At 50.1% G+C, this 17,157-nt stretch overlaps 1 protein-coding gene across 2 annotated transcripts in view; it reads left to right on the forward strand.

Moving 5' to 3' along the window:
* The window catches only part of LOC140735709 (annexin A2-like), a 38,020-nt gene that overhangs the window by 16,727 nt on the left and 4,136 nt on the right, over nucleotides 1-17,157 (forward strand). For both annotated transcript variants that reach the window (XM_073061112.1, XM_073061113.1), the window contains exons 5-11: nucleotides 1,472-1,585; nucleotides 2,079-2,169; nucleotides 6,042-6,121; nucleotides 8,915-8,974; nucleotides 9,317-9,407; nucleotides 10,632-10,727; nucleotides 12,689-12,747. In XM_073061112.1, the coding sequence (XP_072917213.1) occupies nucleotides 1,472-1,585; nucleotides 2,079-2,169; nucleotides 6,042-6,121; nucleotides 8,915-8,974; nucleotides 9,317-9,407; nucleotides 10,632-10,727; nucleotides 12,689-12,747 (591 nt within the window). The remainder of the gene's footprint in view (nucleotides 1-1,471; nucleotides 1,586-2,078; nucleotides 2,170-6,041; nucleotides 6,122-8,914; nucleotides 8,975-9,316; nucleotides 9,408-10,631; nucleotides 10,728-12,688; nucleotides 12,748-17,157) is intronic.

Consider the following 17,157-nt stretch of genomic DNA (forward strand, 5'->3'; position numbering starts at 1 on the left):
TGAGGAGCTTGGTAAGGAGGTCTGGGACGGAGGGAGTGAGGAGCTTGGTAAGGAGGTCTGGGATGGAGGGAGTGAGGAGCTTGGTAAGGAGGTCTGGGATGGAGGGAGTGAGGAGCCTGGTAAGGAGGTCTGGGATGGAGGGAGTGAGGAGCTTGGTAAGGAGGTCTGGGATGGAGGGAGTGAGGAGCTTGGCAAGGAGGACTGGGACAGAGGGAGTGAGGAGCTTGGTAAGGAGGTCTGGGATGGAGGGAGTGAGGAGCTTGGTAAGGAGGTCTGGGATGGAGGGAGTGAGGAGCTTGGCAAGGAGGTCTGGGACGGAGGGAGTCGGGAGCTTGGTGAGGAGGTCTGGGATGGAGGGAGTGAGGAGCTTGGTGAGGAGGTCTGGGATGGAGGGAGTGAGGAGCTTGGTAAGGAGGTCTGGGATGGAGGGAGTGAGGATCTTGGTAAGGAGGTCTGGGACGGAGGGAGTGAGGATCTTGGTAAGGAGATCTGGGATGGAGGGAGTGAGGAGCTTGGTAAGGAGGTCTGGGATGGAGGGAGTGAGGAGCTTGGTAAGGAGGTCTGGGACGGAGGGAGTGAGGAGCTTGGTAAGGAGGTCTGGGACGGAGGGAGTGAGGAGCTTGGTAAGGAGGTCTGGGACGGAGGGAGTGAGGAGCTTGGTAAGGAGGTCTGGGACGGAGGGAGTGAGGAGCTTGGTAAGGAGGTCTGGGATGGAGGGAGTGAGGAGCTTGGTAAGGAGGTCTGGGATGGAGGGAGTGAGGAGCCTGGTAAGGAGGTCTGGGATGGAGGGAGTGAGGAGCTTGGTAAGGAGGTCTGGGATGGAGGGAGTGAGGAGCTTGGCAAGGAGGTCTGGGACGGAGGGAGTGAGGAGCTTGGTAAGGAGGTCTGGGATGGAGGGAGTGAGGAGCTTGGTAAGGAGGTCTGGGATGGAGGGAGTGAGGAGCTTGGCAAGGAGGTCTGGGACGGAGGGAGTCGGGAGCTTGGTAAGGAGGTCTGGGATGGAGGGAGTGAGGAGCTTGGTGAGGAGGTCTGGGATGGAGGGAGTGAGGAGCTTGGTAAGGAGGTCTGGGATGGAGGGAGTGAGGATCTTGGTAAGGAGGTCTGGGACGGAGGGAGTGAGGATCTTGGTAAGGAGATCTGGGATGGAGGGAGTGAGGAGCTTGGTAAGGAGGTCTGGGATGGAGGGAGTGAGGAGCTTGGTAAGGAGGTCTGGGACGGAGGGAGTGAGGAGCTTGGTAAGGAGGTCTGGGATGGAGGGAGTGAGGAGCTTGGTAAGGAGGTCTGGGATGGAGGGAGTGAGGAGCTTGGTAAGGAGGTCTGGGACGGAGGGAGTGAGGAGCTTGGTAAGGAGGTCTGGGACGGAGGGAGTGAGGATCTTGGTAAGGAGGTCTGGGATGGAGGGAGTGAAGAGCTTGGTAAGGAGGTCTGGGATGGAGGGAGTGAGGAGGTATGTTCTGTGTCCTTCCTGCAGGAACTGGAGGCCTCACTCAAGAAGAAGCTGTCTGGCAACCTCGAGAACGTTGTCGTCGCTCTGCTCAAGGCACCAGAGGATCGCGATGCCCAGGGGCTTAAAGAAGCAATGAAGGTGAGCTGTACGAGAGACAGCTGTGGCTGAGAAACGATCTCCTCCAGGAGCACCAGCTCTCTCACACACCCACTGACTCTCCAAACTTCCCCGGTTCTCTCTGCTCCTCCATTTGTCAAACATGGTGCCAACCATCTTTTCCCCCCTCTCTACCCCCTTCCCCTCCCGCTCTCTCACCCCCTCCCCATTCTCCACCCCACTCTTTACCTCCACTTCTACCCCCCACGCTCTACCCCTCCCTCTACAACGTCCATGCTCTACCCCTATTCTCTACCCCCCTCCTCCCCCACCCCCTCTCCATACAAACAGGAGTTCTTTGTGTGGCCTGTGGGGGGGGGGGGGGGGTCCTTTCATTGTGTTAATTTCCATTAACAGCTACACTACCACGTGCCCCCACCGTGTTGGTGCGGAGGAACATCGTTCTGTTTGGCGGTGAACGATGTGGTGTGTGGGCTGCGTCAGCTCAGACTGACCTGTGTGCCGTCTCTGACAGGGCCTGGGGACAGACGAAGACTCTCTGATCGAAATCCTCAGCATCCGGTCCAAGGGGGAATTGCAGCTGATCGCCGCAGCTTACCAGCGAGGTTCGTGCAGACCGGGGGGAGGGGGATAGGGACAGGCGGAGATAGGGACCGAGACGGGGCTGGTGGGACAGACGGAGGGAGGATAGGACAGGCGGAGAGAGCTAGGACAGGGTGAGACAGATGGGGAGAGTACCTGGACCAGTTGGGACAGACAGGAAGAGGGATAGGACTGGGTGGGACAGGTGGAGAGAGGGACAGATTCATATTCCCCTTTGATATAACACACAAATCATCACTGATGCAGCCAATTGGTTTTAGAAGTCACATATTTAGTTAAATAGAGACTCGTTTTGGAGACCTGTGTGCAGTCAAGGTGCACACAGGTATTGACTGTAGTAGAAATACACCTGTATCTGGAAGGTCCAACTGCTGGTGAGTCAGTATCCTGGCAAAAACTACACCATGAAGACAAAAGAACACTCCAAGCAACTCTGCACAAAGGTTATTGAAAAGCACAGGTCAGGAGATGCATACAAGAAAAATTCCCAGTAACTGAATATCCCTTGGAGTACAGTTACGTCAATCATCAAGAAATGGAAAGAATATGGCTGAGCTGCAAATCTACCTGGAGCAGGCTGTCCTCAAAAGCTGAGTGACTGTGCAAGAAGGGGACTAGTGAGGGAGGCCACTGAGAGACCTGTGACAGCTCTTGAGTTACAAGCTTCAGCGGCTGAGATGGGAGGGACTGCGTACACAACAACTGTTGCCTGGCTGCTTCACCAGTCGCAGGTTTATGGGAGAGTGGCAAAGAGAAACCACTTTTGGAAAAAAATCTCACATAGAATCCCAGCCAGAGTTTGTCAGAAGGCATATGGGAGACTGAGGTCAGCTGAAAGTAAGTTCTATGGTCTGATGAAACCAAAATTGAGCATTTTGGTCATCAGACTGAACACTATGTTTGGTGTAAGCCAAACACCTCACATTATCAAAAACCCACCGTCCCTACCGTGAAGCATGGTGGTGGGTGCATCACGCTGTGGGGATGCTTCACTGTAGCAGGCCCTGGAAGGCTTGTGAAGGGAAAGGGTAAAATGAATGCAGCAAAATACAGGAAAATCCTGGAGGAAAACCTGATGCAGTCTGCCTGTGACTTGAGAGATTTGTCTTCCAGTAAGACAATGACCTAAAGCCAAAGCTACACAGGAATGGCTTTAAAAACAGTAAAGTTAATGTCCTAGAGTGGCCAAGTCAGAGTCCAGACCTCAATCCAATTGAGAATTTGTGGCTGGACATGCAAAGGGCTGTTCACTCACAATCCCCATGCAATCTGACAGAGCTTGAGCAGTTTTGTAAAGAAGAATGGGGGGAAATTGCCGTGTCCAGATGTGCAAATCTGATAGAGACCTATCCTCACTGACTCTTGGAGTTCATCCCCCGGAGAAGGAAGGATTCAAAGGGGGGAAAGGGGCCACAGTGGTTGACAAAGGAAGTCAGAGATTGCATAGCATTAAAAAAAAGGAAGTATGACAGAGCTAAGGTGAGTGGGAGGACAGATGATTGGGAAATTTTTAAGGAACAACAGAACTTAACTAAAAATGCAATACGGGGAGAAAAAATGAGGTAAGAACGCAAGCTAGCCAGGAATATAAAGGAGGATAGCAAAAGCTTTTTTAGGTATGTGAAGAGAAAGAAGACAGTTAAGAACAATGTTGGGCCCTTGAAGAATGAATTGGGTGAAATTGTTATGGGAAACAGAGAAATGGCAGAAGAATTTAATAAGTACTTTAGATCTGTCTTCACTAGGGAAGACACAAGCAATCTCCCAGATGTATGGATGGGCCAAGGACATAGGGTAACAGAGGAAATGAAACAGATTGACATTAGGAAGGAAACAGTGATGAGTAGACTGATGGGACTGAAGGCTGACAAATCCCCAGGTCCAGATGGTCTGCATCCTAGGGTACTAAAGGAGGTGGCCCTGGAAATTGCGGATGCATTGGTAATCATTTTCCAATGTTCCTTAGATTCAGGATCAGTTCCTGAGGATTGGAGAATGTCTAATGTTATTCCACTTTTTAAGAAAGGAGGGAGGGAGAAAACAGAGAACTATCGTCCTGTCAGCCTAACATCAGTAGTGGGGAAGATGCTAGAGTCCATTATTAAAGATGAAATAGTGGCATATCTAGATAGCAGTGATAGGATTGGGCTGAGCCAGCATGGATTTACCAAGGGCAAATCATGCTTGATTAATCTACTGGAGTTTTTCAAGGATGTAACCAGGAAGTTAGACAAGGGAGATCCAGTGGATATAGTGTACCTTGATTTTCAGAAGGCATTTGATAAGGTCCCACATAGGAGATTGGTGGGTAAAATCAGAGATCATGGCATTGGGGGAAAGATATTGACATGGATAGAAAACTGGTTGGCAAATAGAAAGCGAAGGGTAACAGTGAATGGGTGTTTCTCGGAATGGCAGGTGGTGACTAGTGAGGTGCCACAGGGCTCGGTATTGGGACCACAGCTGTTTACGATTTACATCAATGATTTAGATGAAGGCATTGAGAATAACATCAGCAAGTTTGCTGATGATACTAAGCTGGGTGGCAGTGTGACGTGATGAGGATGTTAGGAGAATTCAGGGTGACTTGGATAGGCTGGGTGAGTGGGCAGATACTTGGCAGATGATGTTTAATGTGAATAAGTGTGAGGTTATCCACTTTGGGAGTAAGAACAGGAAGGCAGATTATTATCTGAATGGTGTAGAGTTAGGTAAGGGAGAAATTGAAAGAGATCTCGGAGTCCTTGTTCATCAGTCACTGAAGGTGAATGAGCAAGTGCAGCAGGCAGTGAAGAAGGCTAATGGAATGTTGGCCTTTATTGCAAAGGGAATTGAGTACAAGAGCAAGGAAATCCTTTTGCATTTGTACAGGGCCCTGGTGAGACCACACCTGGAGTATTGTGTACAGTTTTGGTCTCCAGGGTTAAGGAAGGACATCCTGGCTATAGAGGAAGTGCAGCGTAGATTCACAAGGTTAATTCCTGGGATGTCTGGACTGTCTTACGCAGAGGGGTTAGAGAGACTGGGCTTGTACACGTTGGAATTAAGGAGATTGAGAGGGGATCTGATTGCAACATATAAGATTATTAAGGGATTGGACAAGATAGAGGTAGGAAATATGTTCCAGATGCTGGGGGAGTCCAGTACCAGAGGGCATGGTTTGAGAATAAGGGGTAGGTCATTTAGGACAGAGTTAAGGAAAAACTTCTTCTCCCAGAGAGTTGTGGGGGTCTGGAATGCACTGCCTTGGAAGGCAGTGGAGGCCAATTCTCTGGATGCTTTCAAGAAGGAGCTAGATAGGTATCTTATGGATAGGGGAATCAAGGGATATGGGGACAAGGCAGGAACCGGGTATTGATAGTAATTGATCAGCCATGATCTCAGAATGGCGGTGCAGGCTCGAGGGGCCGAATGGTCTACTTCTGCACCTATTGTCTATTGTTTATTGACTCAAGACTGTAATTGCTGCCAAAGGTGTATCTACTGAATACTGACTTGAAAGAGGTGAATACTTGTGCAATTTTGTGCTCTATATTTGTAATTAATTTAGATCACTTTGTAAAGATCTGTTTTCACTTTGACACAAAAGAGTCTTTTTCTGTTGATCAGTGACAAAACAAGCCAAATTAAATTCACAGTGATTCAGTGTTGTAAAACATTTAAAATTAAAAGGTGGGGGGGGGGGTGAATAATTTTGATAGGCTCTATCTGTTAGAATGATGCACAGAATGAAATATTTTCATTGGATCTTGGGACCTATGACAACGACACCTACCAATATCTTTAAGTCCATGTTGAAGTGGACTGAGGTTTGAAGCTGTCTCCCTGGGCTGTGGCACCAGTAACATAACCACAGGTTGATTGATTCATGCAGACTATCAGAAGACCCTGGAACAGGACATCAAGGGTGATGTGAGGGGGAAGTTCCAGGCCCTCCTCCTCAACCTGTTGAAGGTAAGCCTTGGGCCTGTGTAACCCCATGATCCCAGCCTGCGTCCAATGAAGCTAATATTTACCCAGTGTCACCCCCTCCCCATGCTCCAACGTCCCAGCTCTCAGAATTCCTCTCCAGACCCCCAGTGCTCTGAGCCTGCGGCTCCGTCATCCCGAACTCCGGAATTCCTCTCCCCTTTCCTCTCTGGTCAAGCTTCGGGTTTTCTGTCCCAACATCACCCGTTACGGGGCCAAGTTATTTAACCCTGGTAGTTTGTGAGGATATTTCAGGAAGAGGGCTGTGTGAATTGGGGAGTTGTTGTTCTGGGGAAATGCCACCTTTATGGCAGAGCAGTTCCTTCTCAGCAGAAGCAGGCCATTAATTCAGACATCTGTTTCCACTTCTTCTTCAACCCCATTCTCCTTCCTTCTCCCTGTAACTTTTGACCCCTGACTAATCAAGAACCTGTCAACCTCCACTTTAAATATACTGAATGATTTGCTCTCCACAGCCGCCAGTGGCATTGAAATCCCCAGATTCACTGCTCTCTGACTAAAGAAATTCCTCCTCATCTCTGTTCTAAAGGGATGTCCCTTGATTCTGAGCTGTGGCCTCTGGTCCTAGACTCCCCCGCTACAGGAAACAACTTCTCCATGATGAAATATGCCAAAGCCAGCGTGGTTCTATCAAGGACCATTCCATCAAGACTAATTTATTATCCCTCTCAACCCTATTCACCTGTCCTCTCCCGAAACCCCGATGCCTAGACCAATCACAGTAGCATAGTGGTCAACACAGCACTTTACAGTGCAGGCGACCTGGGTCCAATTCCTGCTGCTGCCTATAAGGAGTTCGCACGTTCTCCCCGTGACTGCGTGGGTTTCCTCCGGGTGCTCGGGCGACTCCCACGGTGCAAAGACGTACTGGTTGGTAGGCTAATCGGTCATTGTAAACTGTCCTGTGATTAGGCCAGGATTAAATCGGGATGCTGAGTAGTGTGGCTCAGAGGGCCGGAAGGGCCTACCTACTCTGTATCTCAATAAATTAAAAATTAAATATACCCAATGTGGAAGGCACTAGCAGTATGCTGGAAGGTCAAGAGTGTCAGGGGGCAGAAGTGAGTGTAGTTGCCATTACTAAGGAGAAAGTGCTTGGGAAATTGGAAGGTCTGAAGGTAGATAATCACCTGGACCAGATGGTGAACACCCCAGGGTTCTGAAAGAGGTGGCTGAAGAGATTGTGGAAGCATTAGTAATGATCTTTCAAGAATCACTAGATTCTGGAATGGTTCCAGAAGACTAGAAAATTGAAAATGTCTCTCCACTCTTCAAGAAGGGAGAGAGGCAGAAGAAAGGAAACTATAGGCCAGTTCGCCTGACCTCAGTGGGAGGGAAGATGTTGAAATCGATTATTATGGATGAGGTCTCAGGGTACTTGGAGGCATGTGATAAAACAGGCTGTAGTCAGCATGGCTTCCTCAAGGGAAAATCTTGCCTGACAATCTGTTGGAATTCCTTGAGGAAATAACAAGCAGGACAGACAAAGGAGAATCGGTTGATGTGTACTTGGATTTTCAGAAGGCCTTTGACAAGTTGCCACACTTGAGGCTTCTTAACAAACTGAGGTGCAAAGGGACAAATGCAATGTTAACATTCATTTCGAGAGGGCTAGAACATAAAAGCGAGGATGTATTGTTGAGGCTTTATAAGGCACTGGTGAGGCCTCACTTGGAGTATTGTGAGCAGTTTTGGGCCCCCTGCCAAAGAAAGGGTGTGATGACACTGGAGACGGTTCAAAGGAGATTCACAAAAACGATTCTGGGATTGAAAGTGAGACATTTGAAGAGTATTTGATGGCTCTGGGCCTATACTCACTGAAATTTAGAAGAATGAAACCAATCGTATGTTGAAAGTTCTCGAAAGAGTGGGTGTAGAGAGGATATTTCCTACTTTTGTGGAGTCTAGGACCAGAGGACACAGTCTCAGAATAGAGGGATATCCTTCTAGAACGGAGATGAGGAGGAATTTCTTTGTGGAGGCCGAGTCTTTACATATATTTAAGGTAGAGGTTGTTATTATTCTTGATGGTCAGGGCATGAGCGGATACAGGGAGGGCAGGAGATTGGGGCTGAGAGAGAAATGGATCAGCCATGATGAAATGGTGGAGCAGACACAATGGGAAAAATGGCCTAATTTGCTCCTATATCTTCCAGTCTGATTTATCTTGCCCCCCAGTGCTGCCTGTGGCAATGAATTCCACATATTCACTACTCTCTGGCTAAAGAAATTCCTCCTCATCTCTGTTCTAAATGGACGTCCTATTCTGAGGCTGTGCCCTCTGGTCCTGGACTTGCCCACGCTTGGAAACATCCTCTCCACGTCCACTGTCTCTGTCTTTCAATATTCGATAGAGAATATTCAATGAGAATCACCCTCCCCCACCCCCCCCCACCAGTCTTCTAAACTCCAGCGAGTTTCAGGCCCAGAGTCATCAATGCGCCCCATACACTAACACTTTCATTCCCAGGATCATTCCCATGAACTCCCTCTGGACCCTCTCCAATGCCAACACATCCTTTCTTAGGTACAGTATCCAGATAGCCCCTTCTCTCACCTGCTGTCCACCTCATCCTTAAACCCTTCCCTTGCCACTCACTCAGACACAGCTGGCGTCAGAGGTCGGGATCAAACCCGTTTACCCAATGCGTCACTGCGCAGACCGGCCGGGGACGAGTCCAGGGTGTTTTGGTCTGAGATTTCGGCAAAGTGACAGGATGTCTGCCGGTGATAACGGGTCTTATTGTCCTGTTCTAGGGGCAGAGGGAAGACAACTCCAATGTCATCAACCACGAATTGATCGAAGAGGACGCCAGGGTAAGTGGGGGGGGGGGGGGCGTGTTACGGAGCAGAAACTACATTCTTGTTTGCAGTGAGCAGGGTCCGCTATTGAGCTAGTGAGGGGGTTGGGAATGTTTGCGGTTTACCCCCTGGATCTTGGAGCAGAGATCCGTCCCTCATGGGATCTTGCTGTGCACTCACGACCTGCCATGAAGACCAGACTACAAGAGCATCCACACTGGGAGAGGGGCCTGGCAGATAGTTTGGGGGGGGGGGGGGACAAGGGAGCTCTGTTGTTTTTCTGGACAGGAGGGTGTTGGGGATGATGGCCGGGGTATTTTGAGATTCCTGACTTCTTGTTCTATCCCCTCACCCAAGGCCTTGCATACGATCGCTGTCCAGAAGAAGCCTGATTTCAATGGCTGGATCCCCATCCTCACCGAGAGAAGCCAAAAACATCTGAACCGAGGTACCTGGCCTTTCCTCCTTTGGGTGGTGAGGAGGGAGTGCTGCTCTGCAGGAGGGGTGGGGAAGATGGAATGCAGTGATGGATGACACCCAATCGCTTCTGGCCAATAGTCTGCGAACTACATTCATTGCTTAATGGGTGATTGCATAGACTCGATGGGCTGAATGGCCTGCTGTAACTCTCTAAGACAATCCCTTTGCGGGTTAACAACTTGGAGATACTGATTAAGGGTTGGGGTGGGAGAGATGTTGAGAGGAGAGAGAGAGAGAGAGAGAGAGAGAGAGAGAGAGTGTGTGTGTGTGTGTGTGTGTGTGTGTGTGTGTGTGTGTGTGTGTGTGTGTGTGTGTGTGTGAGAGAGAGAGAGTGTGTGAGTGTGTGTGTGTGTGTGTGAGTGTGTGTGTGTGTCTGTGTGTGTGTGTGTGTGTGTCTGTCTGTGTGAGTGTGTGTGTGTGTGTGTGTGTGTGTCTGTGTGTGTCTGTGTGTGTCTGTGTGTGTCTGTGTGTGTGTGTGTCTGTGTGTCTGTGTGTGTGTGTGTGTGTGTGTGTGTGTGTGTGTGTGTGATTCAACACCACAGAGTTCAGCAGGGCTGAGGGTACCGCCGAGGGATCACACCGAGGGGAAAAATCCCGAAGGCAGTCCTGCGTTGAGTTCAACACTGACCTGCGGTGCCGAACTGTATTGGTCTCTGCCGTTCACCAAGGAGGCTGAGCGGTGATGTGACAGAGGTTTATAAAATCACGAGGGACAGAGACAGGGTGGATGGTGACATTGTTTTTTACTTGGGTGGGGTGGGTCTAAAACCAGAGGGGATAGGTTAAGGGTGAGAGGGAAAAGGTTTTAAAGGGAGGGAGCTTATCCCTCACACATGGTGGAACGAGCTGCCAGAGGAAGTGTTCGAGGTATTTATCATCTTCAGACAGGTAAATGGATAGGAGAAGCTCGTAGGGGGATGAGCCAAATGTGGGTAAGCAGAACTAGCTCAGATGGACACCTTGGCTGGCATGGACCAGTTGACCCGAGGGGGCCGAGGACCCGGGGACCTCATGAATCACACGGTTTTGCTTGGCTGAGCCCTGGTCTGTGTGCCTGCACCCTGTGATGCCGTCAGACATTGAGGGGCTGAGGGAAACGGAGTGACGATTACCAGACAAGTTCTGGGGCCGACAACAGCCAGCGGTGTCTTGTATGGTAAATGTGACCCTCTTCCCTCTGTGTTTCTTGCAGTGTTTAAACTCTATAAAGTCTACAGCGGCCAGGACATCACAGAAACGATCAAAAAGCAGATGAAGGGAGATGATGAGAAGGGATTCCTCGCTCTAGGTGAGGATGGAGCCTTTGTCGTTTGGCTCAGCACCACTTGTGGAAACCCCTTGTCTTCTGAATCTTGTACCAACTTGAAAAATGACACTGACTGCATTTCCTTTCCTCTTATCCCTCTACCTGCAGTAGTGTGGTTCTCTTTATTCTGTCATTTCCATTTTGTAAATTCCTGAGCCTCAGAATCAGAAACATGTTTGATATCACCAGCATATGTCTTGAAATTTGCTACTTTTACAGCAGCAGTTCAATGTAATACGTGATGAAGATAGAAAAGCAGGGGTTACACCAAGCATACAAGTACATTAAATATTTAAAATAAGTAGTGCAAAAACAGAAATAATATACATTAAAAAAGTGAAGTAGTGTTCACGGGTTCAATGTCCATTTAGGAATTGGATGGCAGAGGGGAAGAAGCTGTTCCTGAATCGCTGAGTGAGTCCTTCAGGCTTCTGTACCTCCTTCCTGATGGTAGCAATGAGAAGAGGGCATGACCTGGGTGGTTGGGGCTCTTAATAACGGACATCGCTCCTTGAAGATATCTTGGATCCTACGGAGGCTAGTACAGTGAAAAACATTTACAACTTTCTCCAACTTACTTTGATCCTGTGCATTTAATCTATACGGAGCCACACAGTCATGGGTGTAGAGAGAGTAGAGCAGTGGGCTAAGCACACACCCCTGAGGTTGCTTGACAGTACTGATTGTGGTCTTCCAGTGAGGAAGTCGAGGATCCAGTTGCAGAGGGAGGTAAAGAGACTCAGGTTCCGTAGCTTTTCGATCAGGGCTGTAGGAATGATCTCTTCCCCCGAGCAGCACATTTAGTGCAACACTTTATAGCCATAGCTCTAAGATCAGGGTTCAATTCCCGCCGCTGTCTGTAAGGAGTTTCTATGTTCTCCCAGTGACTGCGTGGGTTTCCTCCCATGTTCCATTGACGCACGGGTTAAGGTTAGTGACTTGTGGGCATGCTATGTTGGCACTGGAAGTGTGGTGGCACTTGCGGGCAGCCCCTTGTACAATCCTCAGACCGATTTGGTCGATGATACATTTCTCTGTGTGTTTCCTTGTACGCGTGACAAGTTACTCATACATCGTTATGACCTTACAGCTTACCTGCACTGCACTTCCTCTGTAATTAATCTGCATTGTTATTGTCTGACCTTGTTCTGCCTCCGTGCTCTGCGTAATGATCTGATCTGTATGAACAGTACACAAGACAAGCTTTTCACATGTGACAATAACCAAATTCTGTTTCCTTCTCCTCACTCTCTGACTGAGAATCATCTCCCAGTGTCCCACCATCTCCTGAGGCTTGTCTCGCCAGGCAGGTTTGACACGGCAGTTATCCTTGCTGCCTGAGCCACCAGCTCCCCACGTCATCCCAAAAATGAAACCTTCCCAATCTTCTCCCGGGTTCCTGGTCGAGCCTGGTCACACTCAGCAAACTCCCCTCTGCCGCCAGATTTTGGAACTGTCCATGAACATGGCCTCATTATTTTTACTCCACTTATTTATTTATATATTTTTATTTCTTATTGTAATTTTAGTATTTTTTTATAGATTGCACATAAAGACAATTTGATGTTCAGCCTGATTCTCATTCTGACTAATGGAGGCTGGAGTTTGTGCAGAGTCCTTTCCCTTCATGTCACAGGCCTCGAGTCTCCCCCATCCGAGGAGGCAGCGGTGGGCACCCACTCATAGATCAGATTGTGTCTGAGGTTGAGGGTTTGCAGGCCATTCTGCCCCTCGGGGATGATTTCTCATTCTGATTCTATCCCGCCAGTTCTTCCAGAATGGCCACAATCCATTGTGTCCTCTTTCCGAGGCTGACTCCTGGTTAAGAGTCTCTCCCAACTTACTCAGCAGAGTCCAGAACATTCTTTAGAGAGCTGGCATTGTGGACGGGGATTGCAACATTGGGGCTAACTCCCTCTCACTCTCTTGCCTCCCTCGCATAGTGCACAGCATCCAGAACACCCCCGAGTACCTCGCTGACAGATTGCACCAGTGTACGAAGGTGAGAAAAATCAACCGCTAGGTATGGTTGTCCATGGGATCTGCCAGAAGGTGGAGGGAGCTTCACCATGCTGGAACATGGGGAGTGTGTGATGGGACGGTGTAGAGGGAGCGTCACTCTGTGTCTGACCCCGGGAGTGTGTGATGGGACGGTGTAGAGGGATCTTCACTCTGTGTCTGACCCCGGGAGTGTGTGATGGGACGGTGTAGAGGGAGCGTCACTCTGTGTCTGACCCCGGGAGTGTGTGATGGGACGGTGTGGAGGGAGCTTCACTCTGTGTCTGACCCCGGGAGCGTGTGATGGGACAGTGTAGAGGGATCTTCACTCTGTGTCTGACCCCGGGAGTGTGTGATGGGATGGTGTAGAGGGAGCGTCACTCTGTGTCTGACCCCGGGAGTGTGTGATGGGACGGTGTAGAGGGAGCTTCACTCTGTGTCTGACCCCGGGAGTGTGTGATGGGATGATGTAGAGGGAGTTTCACTCTGTGTCTGACCCCGGGAGTGTGTGATGGGACGGTGTAGAGGGAGCTTCACTCTGTGTCTGACTCTGGGAGTGTGTGATGGGACGGTGTGGAGGGAGTTTCACTCTGTGTCTGACCCCGGGAGTGTGTGATGGGATGATGTTGAGGGAGCTTCACTCTGTGTCTGACCCCAGGAGTGTGTGATGGGACGGTGTGGAGGGAGCTTCACTCTGTGTCTGACCCCGGGAGTGTGTGATGGGACGGTGTGGAGGGAGTTTCACTCTGTGTCTGACCCCGGGAGTGTGTGATGGGACGGTGTGGAGGGAGCTTCACTCTGTGTCTGACCCCGGGAGTGTGTGATGGGACGGTGTGGAGGGAGTTTCACTCTGTGTCTGACCCCGGGAGTTGTGTGATGGGACAGTGTGGAGGGAGTTTCACTCTGTGTCTGACCCCGGGAGTGTGTGATGGGACGGTGTGGAGGGAGTTTCACTCTGTGTCTGACCCCGGGAGTGTGTGATGGGACAGTGTGGAGGGAGCTTCACTCTGTGTCTGACCCCGGGAGTGTGTGATGGGACGGTGTAGAGGGAGTTTCACTCTGTGTCTGACCCTGGGAGTGTGTGATGGGACGGTGTAGAGGGAGCTTCACTCTGTGTCTGAACCCGGGAGTGTGTGATGGGACAGTGTAGAGGGAGTTTCACTCTGTGTCTGACCCCGGGACTGTGTGATGGGATGGTGTAGAGGGAGCTTCACTCTGTGTCTGACCCCGGGAGTGTGTGATGGGACGGTGTGGAGGGAGAATCACTCTGTGTCTGACCCCGGGAGTGTGTGATGGGACGGTGTGGAGGGAGATTCACTCTGTGTCTGACCCCGGGAGTGTGCGATGGGACGGTGTGGAGGGAGTTTCACTCTGTGTCTGACCCCGGGAGTGTGCGATGGGACGGTGTGGAGGGAGCTTCACTCTGTGTCTGACCCCGGGAGTGTGTGATGGGACGGTGTGGAGGGAGCTTCACTCTGTGTCTGACCCCTTTTTTTTATTACAAAATTCTTTATTACAAATATCGGTGCTATACAATATATACAAATCAGTGGCAAACACAGTTACTTCACTACAAATAGACAATAGACATTACACCAAAATGTTGCCATCTCTATCCACGATGGCATTTACACTCCGCGGAGCCCAACGGTCTCGAAACTCTTCTAAGGTCGCCGTGGACTGCGCGTGTTCTTTTTCAATATTTACCCGGGCACGAACATACCCTCTAAACATTGCCAGGCAGTCTGCCCGGGGAGATCCTCCCGCCACCCCGTTTCCAAGACCCTCGGATGGCGGATTTCGCCAGCCCCAGGAGCAAGTTGACAAGGACATCCTCATCCCTCCATGCCTCCTTCCTTACTGGATGACCATATATAAATAGGGTGGGGCTAAAATGCAGCCAGAAGGCGAGAAGCAGCCCACGCAAATACACAAAAAGAGGCTGCAGCCTCGCACACTCCATGTACGTGTGGTACACGGTCTCCTCCAGCCCGCAGAAGTGGCATGCGGGTGGGCCGGGAGTGTGTGATGGGACAGTGTAGAGGGAGCTTCACTCTGTGTCTGACCCCGGGAGTGTGTGATGGGACGGTGTGGAGGGAGTTTCACTCTGTGTCTGACCCTGGGAGTGTGTGATGGGACAGTGTAGAGGGAGTTTCACTCTGTGTCTGACCCCGGGAATGTGTGATGGGACAGTGTAGAGGGAGTTTCACTCTGTGTCTGCCCCCGGGAGTGTGTGATGGGATGGTGTGGAGGGAGTTTCACTCTGTGTCTGACCCCGGGAGTGTGTGATGGGACAGTGTAGAGGGAGCTTCACTCTGTGTCTGCCCCCGGGAGTGTGTGATGGGATGGTGTGGAGGGAGTTTCACTCTGTGTCTGACCCCGGGAATGTGTGATGGGACAGTGTAGAGGGAGTTTCACTCTGTGTCTGACCCCGGGAGTGTGTGATGGGACGGTGTGGAGGGAGCTTCACTCTGTGTCTGACCCCGGGAGTGTGTGGTGGGACGGTGTGGAGGGAGTTTCACTCTGTGTCTGCCCCCGGGAGTGTGTGATGGGACGGTGTGGAGGGAGCTTCACTCTGTGTCTGACCCCGGGAGTGTGTGATGGGACGGTGTGGAGGGAGCTTCACTCTGTGTCTGACCCCGGGAGTGTGTGATGGGACGGTGTGGAGGGAGATTCACTCTGTGTCTGACCCCGGGAGTGTGTGATGGGACGGTGTGGAGGGAGCTTCACTCTGTGTCTGACACCGGGAGTGTGTGATGGGACGGTGTGGAGGGAGCTTCACTCTGTGTCTGACCCCGGGAATGTGTGTTGGGACAGTGTAGAGGGAGTTTCACTCTGTGTCTGACTCTGGAGTGTGTGTTGGGACAGGGTGGAGAAACTCTCATCGCAATGGAATAAAGGGAATTACAGAGGCATGAGAGAGGAGCTTGCCCAGGTGGAGTGGAGGAGGGTCCTGCAGGGATGATGGCAGAATAGAGGTGGCTGAAGTTTCTGGGAATAGATCACAAGGTGCAGTATGTCCCACAGAAGAAGACGTTCTCAACCTGCAAAGCTAGGGGCAGTGGCTGACAAGTTGGTTAAGGACTACATAAAAGCCCAGGAAAGGATGTGTAAGGTAGCAAAAGTGAGTGGGAAGCTGGATGATTGGGAATCTTTTAAAATACAATAAAAAGCAACTAAAATGCTATAAGAAGGGAAAAGATGAAATGTGAGGGCAAACTAGCCAATAATACAAAGCAGGATACCAAAAGATTTTTCCAGTTCTACAAAGAATAAAAGGGAAGTGAGAGTTGATATTGGATCATTGATGATGTTGGTGTGATAGTAAAAGGGAACAAAGAAATGTCAGATGAACTTGAAAAGTGCTTTGCTTCAGTTTTTACCATGGAAGACATTAGCTGTATGCTAAAGGTCCGTGAGTGTCAGGAAGCAGGAGTGGGTACCATTGCTATTACAAAGGAAAATGTGCTAGGCAAGCTGATAGGGCTTAAGGTAGATAGGTCACCTGGACTGGATGGACTACATCCCAGAGTCCTGAAAGACATTGCTGAAGAGATAACAGATGTATTGACAAGGTACCACATGGTAGGCTTATTCAGAAAGTCGGAAGGCATGGGATCCAGGGAAGTTTGGCCAGGTGGATTCAGAATTGGCTTGCCTGCAGAAAGCAGAGAGTCGTGGTGGAGTGAGCACGTTTGGATTGGAGGGTTGTGACTAGTGGTGTCCCACTAGGATTGGTTCTGGGACCTCTACTTTTCATGATTTTTATTAACGACCTGGATGTGGGGGTAGAAGGGTGGGTTGGCAAGTTTGCAGACGACACAAAGGTTGGTGGTGTTGTAGATAGTGTAGAGGATTGTCGAAGATTGCAGAGAGACATTGATAGGATGCAGAAGTTGGCTGATTAGTGGCAGATGGAGTTCAACCCAGAGAAGTGTGAGGTGGTACACTTTGGAAGGACAAACTCCAAGGGAGAGTACAAAGTGAATGGCAGGTTATTTGGAAGTGTGGAGGAGCAGAGGGATCTGGGGGTACATGTCCACAGATCCCTGAAAGTTGCCTTACAGGTAGATAGGGTAGTTAAGAAAGCTTATGGAGTGTTAGCTTTAATAAGTCGAGGGATAGAATTTAAAAAGTCGCGGGATAATGATGCAGCTCTATAAAACCCTGGTTAGGCCACACTTGGAGTACTGTGTCCAGTTCTGATCGCCTCACTATAGGAAGGATGTGGAAGCATTGGAAAGGGTACAGAGGAGATTTACCAGGATGCTGCCTGGTTTAGAGAGTATGCATTATGATCAGAGATTAAGGGAGCTAGGGTTTTACTCTCTGGAGAGGAGGATGAGAGGAGACAGGATAGAGGTATACAAGATATTAAGAGGAATAGATAGAGTGGACAGCCAGCGCCTCTTCC

Source organism: Hemitrygon akajei, chromosome 11 (assembly GCF_048418815.1).
Source record: "Hemitrygon akajei chromosome 11, sHemAka1.3, whole genome shotgun sequence".
NCBI classification, from domain to species: Eukaryota; Metazoa; Chordata; class Chondrichthyes; order Myliobatiformes; family Dasyatidae; genus Hemitrygon; species Hemitrygon akajei.